Raw genomic sequence first — 12622 nt, forward strand, 5'->3', positions numbered from 1 at the left:
ATAGTATAAACATCATTTATAAGGAAAACTGTATTTCCCAAATCGCTTTACTAATAGAATGTGTGACCAGATAGTTTGGGGCATTATTTCTTTGTACTCAGTTTGATTTTTAAGTCGCCTTTATTGAGGTTTTACTTGCACACAGTAAAAGACCAGTCATAGGAGGTTGCAATGATCTAGGGAGCAATGATGACAGTAATGGAGTAGGAAGATGAGCTGAGGGACTTGCTAAAATGAACTAAATGGAAACACTTGGTCAGGAATGGCTAGGAGTGTGGGGGGTGGAGGGTGGGTGGGAGAGGGTAGTGTTGACTTAAGTATTCAGCCTCCTGATTCCTGGAGGAAGCCCCCCCCCCCCCCTTTTTGGTGATATAATGCTCATAACATTAAACTTGCCACTATAGTCATCTTAAAGCAATGATTCTGTGACATTAAGTGCATTCACAAGGTTATGCAGCCATCACTGCTATAAGTTCCCGTAGTAGTTGCTCCAAATGGAAACTCCGTATCCATTAAGCAACCACTCCCTATTCTCCCCACTCCCACCAGTCCCTGGCAGTCACTAATGTTTTCTATCTATGAATGTGCCTATTCTGAAAATTTCATTTGAGTGGAATTATGCAATATGTGGCCTTTTGTGTCTGGCTTCTTTCACTTAGCATCTTTCCAAGGTTCACTCATGTTGTAGCATGTATTAATAACTAACTTCCTTTCTATAGTTGGATAATATTCCATTTAATGGATGTACCACATTTTGTTTTTATCCACTTATCTGTAGATGGACATTTGGGTTGTTTCTACCTTTTGGCTATTGTGAACAATGATGCTATGAACATTCATGCACAGGTATTGGTTTGAATACCTATGTTCAATGGAATTGTTGAGTCATATGGTAATTCTATGTTTAAATTATTATTGAGGAACCACTATTTCCCACCGTGGCTGCACCGTTTTGCATTCCTACCAGCTATGCACAAGCGTTCCATTTTCTCTGCATCCTCACCACCACTTCTCTCTGTTTGTGAGTGTGAATGCCTAGTGGTAGGAATTCTGGAACTGTCCCACGATGTCCCTCTTAGTGTAAATGTGATCACCTCTTTGATCTTCTCAATGATTGGAGTTTCATTCTTATCATGGTTAATCCTTAACAAAAACCTCGGGTTCTCTGCCCTTTTATTCTTGGTTGCCTTTCTCAGACCCCAAGTTCTCTTCTGTTCCAGCATGCTTGGGACTGTAGTCTTTCTGATGCTGCTCTGGGCTCAGAAAGTGGGGACCAGACAGACAAGTGAAGCCTAGACTTGAAGGCTTGACTTTGTCTACAGACCGGACATGCCCAGCCCCAAATCCCAGGATTGATTGGTAGGAGGCAGGTATTTATTTCAAACACAGGCAGCTGTCCTCCCTATCACCTCATAGCTCCATGCTCCCCAGCTTCACTTGGGTGCCTCCCTGGCTGTATGCCCTTCAGCAAATTACTTCATCTCTTCTCTCAGTTCCAACTATACTTGGGGCTAATTAAAGTACCTACTTCAGAAGGTTGCTATGAAACAAGTTTATATATGCAAAGTGCTTAGAAGAGTATTAGCTAAAAGATGAAATGCTACCTACCTGGTGGTAGTGCAGCGTCATTGTCCTGGTGCTCAGCAAATCAGGTCCTGCCCATCTCTAGAATGAACATTTTGACATAGTGGGAGCCAGCATAGTTTATGGATACTGATGGTCAGAAGGTTCTCGACTGACTTTAAGGATTAGGAGGAAATATGAGCCCTTGAGTTTGTGGCCATAGTAAGAGGCAGCTGGCCTTTGAGCAAAGCCCCAGAATGTGTTTCCAGCCTTTGCCCTCCCCTGGCTGTGGGTGCCATGTACACCCTCCAAAGAGCCCTGTGCTGGCTGCTGTGACCACAGCTCCCTGGGTGTCCTAGGAAGCCTTTCACACCTTTTGATTGTCTAAAATTTTACTTTTGATTATTTTCAAATCGGAACTAAACACAATTTCAAGAGTATTCACTCTTGTTTTGTTGCCTAGGAAGAGAAGTGGTAGGCCTTTCTTTATTTTAGGCTTTGTATTTAATATTTTATTTTTGGATACATTTACATGAAACTTTTATCAGCAAACATAAAGATGCACTTATGTTTTATCTACATGTAGTATGTCTGCAGACACAAATACTATAGTTTTCCGGTAAGTAATTTACACCTTGCTATTATATCCTTTTCTGTCATGAAGATTAGTATGACTCTATACACCGCTCCGAATAAATGAATGCATCAGCATTTAGCCTTGAGGAGTTCAATGTAATTTTCATCGTGATAAATTGCATAATAAGCAAGAAAATGTTTGCTTATTAATCTGAAACAAGATTTAGATTGAAAATGGCCTTTTCCACCCATGACGCACTTGGCACAGGCTGCAGGAGGACTGAGGGGAGAAAGGGGGCTATGTGAGCACCTCATGCTCACAGTCTCCTCTGCCGCCCTATGTACCTGCTTCACTGTCGACATGATTCCCGTGCTCAGCTGCCTGCTCGCGGCGGCAGTGTCGAGTTTGCTTCATTAAGAAGCGTTTGCTTTGTAAAATTTCAGTTGGTGTTTATTGACAAAGAAAGCACAGGCAGTGGTTTCCTCTTTCTTCCCATTCTTGTGAGTCGATGAGGGATGGGGTTTGGGGAGGGGCCTGCTACCTAGTCTGGGGATGCATCTTATAGCAGTTTCCTTCTCCCTTCCTCTCCTGCATATGGACTCCTCTATCAGAGATGACTCCCGGGAGGCCTGCACAAACTGTATATGGCTCAAGATGAATAGGGGGTTTTCCAGAATGAACAATGCCTTTATTTTAGAAATGTGACTTCGAATTTTCCATCTTTGAAATCAAAATCTCACCAGTTATTTTCTAATGTTTTCGAATATTTTGCACAATTTTAAACTATGTTTATTAACTAGCAGCTAATGTGTGGGAGGAACAGTGTTAGATAGTACACGTACATTGTTGTAAAGTTTCAGACAACAAAGACCCTGTCTCCAAGGCACTTGCAGTCTTGCAGGAAAGGTAAGACCCGCCTGGACACAGCACAACATGAAGGGAGGACGAGAGGAAGGGGTCTGACGGTCAGAGCAGGAGGAGACGGACAGCGGGGTGATCAGATAGTGCGCACAGAGAGCTTCATGTGGGTGCTTATGAGGAGAGGAGGGGGAGGACAAGGACGTGCCAGTGGACAGAGATGGGACAGCACAGGTGTGCCTGGAAGATGCCGAGTAGTGAAAGTAAATGTTGCTTTTAACGAATTTTATCCATTTCTGGCAGAACTTAAACTGTGGCATGCTTCTGTCTAAACTCTAGCATGATTTCCTTCCTAGTTACCTCTGGGGAATAGAATTAGGGTGGAAGGGAACATTGGTTTTGCCTTTTACTTTATAAAAAGAGTGTTAGTGAGTTTCTTCCTTGCTTTAGCACCTGCCACAAGTTCTGTGCTACACAGTCCACACGCGTTCCCATCTGAATAGAGGGAAGCTCAAGAAATAGGCATTATCATCCCCATTTCGCAGATGAGCAAAATACGAATCTTCTCTCTTCTTGTCCACAGGAAAATGCTGGGGTTCAAACTCAGGTCTCACTGACTCTAAAAACCATGCTTTTACCAGGGTGCCACCTAGCATTCAAAATCTAATACCCACACCTTGGCCGGTGTGGCTCAGTCAGTTGGGCATTGTCCTGTGCACCAAAAGGTTATTGGTTCGATTCCCAGCAGGGCACATGCTCAAGTTGTAGGTTCGATCCCCTGGTGGGGACATACAGGAGGCAGCCGATCAATGTTGTGCTCTCACAATGGTTTCTCTGTTCTCCCTTCCTCTCTCTCTAAAAATCGATGAACTGTTCTTAAACAACAAAAAAATCTAACACCCACAGAATTACAGACCAACCGAGTAGTTAATTAAAAGCAACCTAATAAAAGGATGCAGAGTGGTCAGTTCAGTGTACTTTTCAGATTTTTAAGATATTGTTAATGAAATTATTTTCATTGAGAATTTTGTGCCTTCTAGAAGTTAAAAGCCTATTTAAATATGAGATAAGCTTCTTGACTGCTTTGGCTATGTGTTATGCTAAATATTGCATAGCTAATGTATAAGAATAAATATTCTCATTTATTCATAACTATCAAGTGATTTACATGCAATAAACATTTTAATAATGCCATAGAATTTTAGAGATGAAAATCTTCTTACCTAGTACCCTCAATATGCCGTTAATTAAAAATAAGGTTTAGAGAGATTAAGCAACTTGTCTGAGGCCACAATGGTACTGAGGCCACTATGGTACTCTAAGAGCTATGGCGATGACCTGGGTCTCCCGACTCCCACTTTGCTGTGCCCATACCATATAATTATGCCACCCTTTCTATGGCAACTGACCCATTGGCAGAAGCAGATGGGAGGGATGTTTTTAAGTGAATGATTATGGGGCAGCTCATTCATGATGCACTGTTTAATTCAAAATGGAGGCTGCACTTCATCGAAAGCATAGGTTGAGTCACCCTCGCTAGCTGTGGGGAAAATAGAAAAATGTACTATTATATTTCTTACAAATATAATACTATCGTTGTATATATATTAGTAGCTCGCTGCCGCTTGCCTCAGTTGGCCACCCTGCCCACCGCTGCTTGTAGCTCTCTGCCCCACCCTCTTGTAGCTCTCAGCAGCTTGTAGCTCACTGCCCTGCCCTCCTCATGATCAGTCGTTACTGTCATAGTGTAACGACCATTTGCATATTACCTCTTTATTATATAGGAGGATATATTGGTAAAGTGTTAGAAACAGTATAAAATTCTACTTTATAAAGGGACGGAAAAGTCCTTGTGCTGTTGGCTAGACTTACATTGCTATGTGGTGTGGTGTGTGATTTTGATTTCATTTTCCTAGTTCATGTTGCAGGGCCTTTCCCTGAAAGAGAGCAGCAGAGTAAGGCTGGCCTGGCTGCTGAAGGGGGCCAATCTCTCCCCTCACACGCCCATGCCTGCGGGGCCTGAGTAAGTGCACAAGACCATTGCTTTTCTGGAATACTCAGTTTGCCAAACATTAAGATAGAAATGTGTACTCTCTGGAAGCTACTCATGCTTCACTGACACAGAGACAAGCACCATATGTTAGAAAGATTCTCTTTAAACAAAATGGAGTTGGAGAAAAAGAGGTAGCATTTGAATTCTTTATCAAATGCCAACTGGGAGTAGAGAACGGAACACATCATATAAACACTAAGGTGCTTTAAAATTCTGTGTTCAAACTATTTTTCCTATTCAGGTTACATTTATTTTTAATAGAAAATTTATAATCTGAGGAAACCATTAAACCAAATCATGTCAGCATAGTTTTATTTACGGTGAAGGTATACAGCATATAGTACATAGGTCTGAAAAATAAGCATGTGTTGGAGGAATTGCCATCTTTGAGTTTAGGAAATTAATGTCACCTATGAATTATCAAATTAAGGTCCAATATGACAGAGAGAAGTTGAAGATTCCTTATTGCATTAAAGACAATTGTTAACACAGCTTCTTTACCAGGAAGGGTAAGCTGAATCCCCAGATGTTATGTAATTAAGTATGCATTTTCTAGATAACGTTAGTGTTTGTTTTTGATGGCGATTGTTTTCAATGCCCTGTTATTGTTTGTCCTAGTCAGCGCAGGCTGCCATAACAAAATACCATAGACTTGGTGACTTGAACAAAAGAAATTTATTTCTCACAGTTCTGGAGGCTTAGAAGTCTAAGATCAAGATGCTGGCAAAGCAGATTTCATGCTGAGGCCTCTACTCAGCTTCTGGGTGACTGCTCTGTGCTGTGTCCTCACGTGACTTCTTTGTGCTCGTGACCGGGGAGAGAGACCTAGCAAGCTATCCAGTGTCTTATAAGGGCACGAATCCCATCATGGGGGCCCCACCCTCATGGCCTCATTTGCCCCCAATTACCTCCCAAAGGCCCATCTCTAAATACCATCACAGTAGAGTTTGGGGTTTCACAATATGAAATTTAAGGGGGACACAAGTATTTAGTCCACTGCACTGTTGAATGTGACTTGTGGGCTATTCAATGAAAGTTTAAGTATTTTTCCCCTGAATATTCCCCTACAGCATTCCTTTATTTGACAGATGGGCAAGTCTGACAATTGTAGGCAGTGACATTTAACTGAAGTGGTCTTATATGTAACTTTTAAAATGCTTTTACCACAATGAAATAAGGATTAGGGCAGGATTAACAAGCAATCATGTAAGGAATGAGTGTAGACAGAGTGGGCCGTTTTTCTATTCATGTTTTTATTTATAATATCTATCATCTCTGGTATTTCATTTTGGATGTGTATACTGAAATGCTGAGTAAAATAGAGAGTGTGTCATACCATATTTTTTTAGAATAAAGACTGAAACCAAAGCCCCTACCTATAAGCCTGTATAACAAATAATATGCATCACAGCCAGATAAGCAGAATCTGATGAAAAGAGTGAGTTCTCTGTGTACGTGCAGCTTCCAGAATGAGGCAGACACCCCTTTAATTTCAAGCCCCTAATAATATGATCCTTCTTCAGTTAGTTAGAATCTATCACACGCCATGCACTCCTGACTTTAAAGAGAACTACATGCAGAATTAGACTGTGCCCATTGGGACTACCAGATCAATTACTTTGACTTCATTGCCTGGTCAATTCAGTCAAATAACTGGCTTAAGTGATTTTTTTTCTGCTGAATCTGCCAGGTAACTTCATTTAGTGCAGAACTATTGAGCTGCCACGTCATCCAGGGCCTGTACTAGGCACGTTGGGGGGAGACACAGGATTAGAGGGTATGGTCCCAATGGGTACAGAGTTCACAGTACAAAATTTATAATGCCTGGCAGGATGGGAGTCAGGGCTAAGGGCCCAGAATAAACAGGTGTTGTTGGTGGTGGTTGATATTTCAACAGAAGGTAATTGAGTACTGCAGCAATTGCAGAATACTGTGTGCGCCTCCAGGAGAACTGAACAAAGGGGAGGGAAGGGAGAATGGGAAAAGCACCGGCAAAACACTACAATAGAAACGGGAACAGAATTTTAGGGACCGACCTTGAAATTAGCCTGCCTCAGGAGCACTGGTGTTGAAAAGACTGAGTTATGAATTAGTGAAACTAGATTATGGAGGGCCTGGGGTCTCAGGCCAAGGAGTTTAAGATTTATCTTAGAGGCAGTAGGAGCCACTGGAAGCTTTTAAGCAGGTTAACTGTGGAATAAGGTTGGTGCTTTTGGAAGGTTGCCCTGGTAGTGGCACATTGATGGGGACCCAGAGGACAGAGACGAGGGTTGTCTTCTTCCCCGATGCCCGGGCAACTCCTCTCTGTCATCACACTCACTACCCTCCTGCTTTTACACTGTGGATGCTCTAAAGGTCACTGCAGAGCTCTGACCTAGAACACAGATCTGTCCACATTGTGCGAGCCTGTGCCCCAGCTGCCAGATGCTGATGGTGGGAATCGCTCAGGTGCACACATTGATGCCTCTACATTCAACTGTTCCAGCTTCCACTGAACTCAGTGGGCAGTGCTTACAATTTTAGGTCTCTGGTTGGCCTCCTTCCCATTTTTCTTTTCTTTTTTTAAAAAAAAAATGTACTGGAGGCCTGTTGAATGAGATTCGTGCACTGGGGAGGGGGGAGGGGGAGGGTGGTCCCTCAACCTGGCCTGTACCCTCTCGCAGTCCAGGAGCCCTTGGGGAATGGCTGACTGCCCTCTTAGGCCTGCTCCTCAGGCTTAAGTCAGACATCCTTAGCACTGCTGCGGAGGTGGGAGAGGCTCCCACCACCGCCACTGCCTTAGCCAGCTGTGAGCCCGGCTTCTGGCTGAGCAGTGCTCCCACTGCGGGCGCGCTCTGACCACCAGGGGGCAGCTCCTGCATTGAGCGTCTGCCCCCTGGTGGTCAATGCGCATCATAGCGACAGGTCATCTGCTGTTCAGTTGATTTGCATATTCGTCTTTTATTATCTAAGATTTTTATTGATTTCAGAAAGGAAGGGAGAGGAGAGAGAGAGAGAAACAATAATGAGAGAGAATCATTGATCGGCTGCTTCCTGCACCCTTTTACTGGGGATCGAGCCCACAACCTGGGCATGTACCCTTGACTGGAATCAAACCCAGGACCCTTCAGTCTGTAGGCTGACACTCTATCCACATAGCCAAATCAGCTAGGTCCCCCATTTTTGTATAGCTTCTCTTCTGGACCCCACCACTCATCACCAAACTTGACCACTTCTCCTCCTAGATCTGCAGATTCGGGGGATCATTTGCTGAGATGGAGGAAGTTTGGTTGTGTGACTAGGCCTTTGACTTGAAGCCCATGGTCTGCTGTTCACTGATCTCATTTTCTTTTTGCTTTGTTTCTGATTGTGGAGGCGCCTTGGTCAGAAGAAACATCTGCTGTATGTGCAATACAGGTCAGATGAGGGCTCGGTGTTTTTGCATCTTGGAGCTCATGAAATCTTCGCATCAACCTTGTGTCCCCGTTTTACAGACACTGTGCTTATTCAGACTAAGGTGGCCACAGGGCACAGCACTACGGCGGGGGAAATATCCACTTGCCACTGTATCCTGAGCCTTGAAAGTCTGTCAGCTGATCGCCCCCACCCTTAGGTGCACACACACATATGCATATTCATTCATTCTTATTCTTTCTCCCCCCCAGACCCTTCTGTGCTTCCCCCAAATGTTCCTTCTCCATACAAGGAGGAGAAGGTGTGGAAGAGAGGACTTAGATGTGGGTGGTGAGTTTGCTGGGATCCTGTTTATGTGACTAGAACTCTGGCTTCCACCTCCAAGAGGTCACCTGCTATGACGCTTGTCCTGCAGAACCAAACCCCATCTCTTAGCACCTAAGGGAGCAGTACAGCCATGAGGAGGGCAGACAGGCACCCACAGCCATGAAGTTCAGCAGGAGTGCCACCTTCTCTATCACTGTATTTTCCTTGATACGACCTGGTTCTGTAGGCAGCCCCCTCACTAACATAGATGCACAGGTTCAAATTCAGCCCGAGGGCTGTTGCCTAAGCTCGCTGGAGCAGTGGCACCTCTCCCCCACCTGTAAAGCCGGCCATGTGCACCCACATTTAGCACTTCATGAAGTTGAACTTGATCTTCCTGAGGACGTTTTGAATCCCAGTCCTGGTATTTAATACAGTTGCTCTCACTGACAACTTAATATGCACACCAGTTGATAACCTTGCACCCCGTATCTTTATTCAAACCACCGTTGATACTGAATAAACAGCTGCAGTGCAAGTGTTGCCGCACACCACCAGAAACCTCTCTCAGGGGTGCAGTTGCCATTCACCCAAAGCCACTGAGTGAGTCATGTTACCAATCATCAATTCAGGGAACTCTAATATAATAAGCCCCCCCCCCCCTTAACTTCTCCAAAGGTCAGCTCTCCTGAAAGACATTCACTACCACCTTGGCTCTTCACAGAACTTCTCTGGACCTGATTTCTCCATGACATACTGACATCCCTCACTTTGTAGGGCTGTTTGGGGGCAGATACAAGACGAGGTGTAATAATAGCATCAGAAGCCTGACTTCAAACCTAGACCTTGGGCTCCGGGCCCAGATTCTTTCCTCTGTATCCATCTTCCAGATGTGGGATAGGCTGCCTGGGAGACAGACTCTCCTTTTCTGTGGCTCACTGCTCAGCAGGGATGCTGCTAAGGGATCGTTTCCAACTCCAATATTCTATGATTTTTATTGATCTTATGAAACGTGATTTAGGTTTGTTCAGATTATTCAATTAACATACCATTTTTGTTTGTCTCAGCCTGTCAATATTATCAACACCTATTCATTCGCATTGATGAAAAGAGGAAATATAGAGAATTTGAACAGTTTAATGAGCATTTAAATGTCTTAAAACATTACTTAAAATATGATCTAAACTTTATAATTATTAAACAATCTAGTCCCAGCACTACTCATAAAGTAAACATTTCTTTTGCTGAATTCTCAATATTAAAGTTTAATTCAGAGAAGAAACTCGCTAAGCTACCCCACCTTGCTCTCCTGCTGAGCATCTCTCCAGCCCCTACAGAAAATGCTGGCATCAAGATTTTCCATGGGGGGACGTGCCCCCCAGTGCATTCCTTCTGTTGACTGTTCAATATGTGTGTTTTCCTTTCAGCTCACATCTTTCTTTTTAGTGGTAAACATCAAAGGAAGGTTCTCCATCCTCTCTCCTGTGAGTTCCTGCTTTGACAGTTATACTCTCAAAGATTTAAGCAGCATAACAGTCACAAAGAAATTATAAGCAAAATTTTCTATAATCAATTTACTTTCTTTTAACAAAGGCGGGAATGCCTACATAATGCATCTTTATTTTCAACTAAAACTCAAAATGATTCTCAGAGCAATTACAGAAATACCGATAGACTTTTTGAGAATTTTTAGTCAACGTATCCTGTTTACACATGCAGCACACAGACTTCTTTAATTAGAGCAGGTCATATCTTCTTATAATTTCATGTGGATATCTATAATAATAAAAGCGTAATATGCTAATTAGACCAGACAGCCAAACGACCTTCTGGATGTCCTTCCAGATGTCCTTGTTGACGAAGCCCCCATAGCGGGGGCCGAGGCAGAGGAGGTTAGGGGCTCTTAGGCAGGCAGGCAGAGTGGTTAGGGTTGATCAGGCAGGCAGGCAGAGTGGTTAGGGTTGATCAGGCAGGCAGGCAGAGTGGTTAGGGTTGATCAGGCAGGCAGGCAGAGTGGTTAGGGTTGATCAGGCAGGCAGGCAGAGTGGTTAGGGTTGATCAGGCAGGCAGGCAGAGTGGTTAGGGTTGATCAGGCAGGCAGGCAGAGTGGTTAGGGTTGATCAGGCAGGCAGGCAGAGTGGTTAGGGTTGATCAGGCAGGCAAGCGAGTGTTTAGTAGTGATCAGGCAGGCAGGCGAGTGGTTAGGGTGATCAGGCAGGCAGGCGAATTCGGGATCGGGCCTAAACTAGCAGTTGGACATTCCCTGAGGGGTCCTGGATTGCGAGAGGTTGCAGGCCAGGCTGAGGGACTACCCCCTGCCCCTCTGCCCTGCGCATGAATTTCGTGCACCAGGCCTCTAGTTTAATATAAAAAGTATTTAACTAGAGAGACAGACTATTATTGGGTCTCTTATTGAATAACAAAATACACCTTGTATACAGTTAATGTGTGGATCACATGCTACATTTTAATTAAAAGTTTATACTTTCCATAGTACTCTGTATAAAAGAAGCTTTGAAACAGTGATATCATTTATATGTTTTAGGGATGGCAAAAGAATAGAAATAACATCACTCTTCTATCAGGACATTCTCACAGTTCCAAAAGGTTTATTTTATCATGTGCATATTCTTGTGTATAGCCTAGACAATGCCAGACTAAGTATCAGTTACTATAATATTTTTATTAATATGAATTAACTATTGGCAAAGCATGCTGATTAGTGGTAGATTGGTTCTAAAGGTATTAAGTGTGGGATTAAACCAGCAGTACTAAGGATATTTTAAACTACAAATAATATACAAGCTAAAAATAATCTTGTCATTCTCAGTCCAATATCATGGACAGGAGTGAATTTTGCTACCTTTCAGATCTGTGACCTTAAATATAGCCTTTTAATGTGGCCTCATAAACAAAATTACCTTTAACTTTTTTAAGGCAAGAAATGGAAAATTTCCACAAAATGTTTGTTCTTGCCTTATTCTGAGCTTTGTGATATGTATTCAGAACTAGTTCTTGATAATTTGTTAACAAGGGGTTTGTAACACTTTGGACAGATGCACATACTGTTTTCAATCTTCACGGTTAATTATTCGATTTTGTATTTGATGCCAGAACACCCTGACTCCTAATCACTGCTCATTGTTGCAAGTCCATTATGTTCTAACTGTCTGAGTGCTCCCATTGACCTTGAACTGACATTATAAGCTGTGTCTAATCTTTTCAGTCTATATTTCTAATGCTTCTTTTCTTTTTTCCTTTTTTTCTGCTCCCTGTTTAGCATCACAATGGGGCTGCCTCTGAGCCCAGCAGCTGACTCCGCCCGCTCGGCCAGGCATGCCCTCTCCCTCATTGCCACTGCCAGACCACCCGCCTTCCTCACCACCATAGCCAAAGAGGTGAGTGGAACTTCAGGGCCCTGTCCTCGCATTTAGAGGGATTACTGGGCATTGTGAGCTGAGGGTCCGTATCCACAAATCATCCTGCCAGTTTGTTCTAGAACACTGCAAAGTTAATAATTTTGTCCTGCAATGAATGCATTATACCTGTGAGCACACCAAATTCCACAGTGGCCCAGTCATTACTCTCTGCTTTTCTATTCATTTCTGTTCTAGAAGTTCATTCACTTGGAAATATTTAACAATAATTCTTCAATCTGATAGAGCAGGCTTATTCAAAATAAAATACAGGGCGGGACAAAAGTGTTACAGTTGGGAGTACATGGAACACATGGTTTATTCTTAAATTACTATTTATTAATGATTCCATTATTTTCCATATGAACAACTGTAAACTTACTTTTGCCCACCCTGTATATTAAAGGCCTTTACATTTTTCAAGTGTATCTACCTGTAATCAAAACCAGACTTCTA

General features: G+C 43.1%; 1 protein-coding gene across 6 annotated transcripts in view; it reads left to right on the forward strand.

The window, feature by feature from the left end:
* The window catches only part of WDR7 (WD repeat domain 7), a 291854-nt gene that overhangs the window by 209840 nt on the left and 69392 nt on the right, over window positions 1-12622 (forward strand). For all 6 annotated transcript variants that reach the window (XM_059706176.1, XM_059706178.1, XM_059706179.1 and 3 more), the window contains one exon: window positions 12031-12148. In XM_059706176.1, the coding sequence (XP_059562159.1) occupies window positions 12031-12148 (118 nt within the window). The remainder of the gene's footprint in view (window positions 1-12030; window positions 12149-12622) is intronic.

The sequence above is a fragment of the Myotis daubentonii genome, chromosome 8, assembly GCF_963259705.1.
Source record: "Myotis daubentonii chromosome 8, mMyoDau2.1, whole genome shotgun sequence".
NCBI lineage: Eukaryota > Metazoa > Chordata > Mammalia > Chiroptera > Vespertilionidae > Myotis > Myotis daubentonii.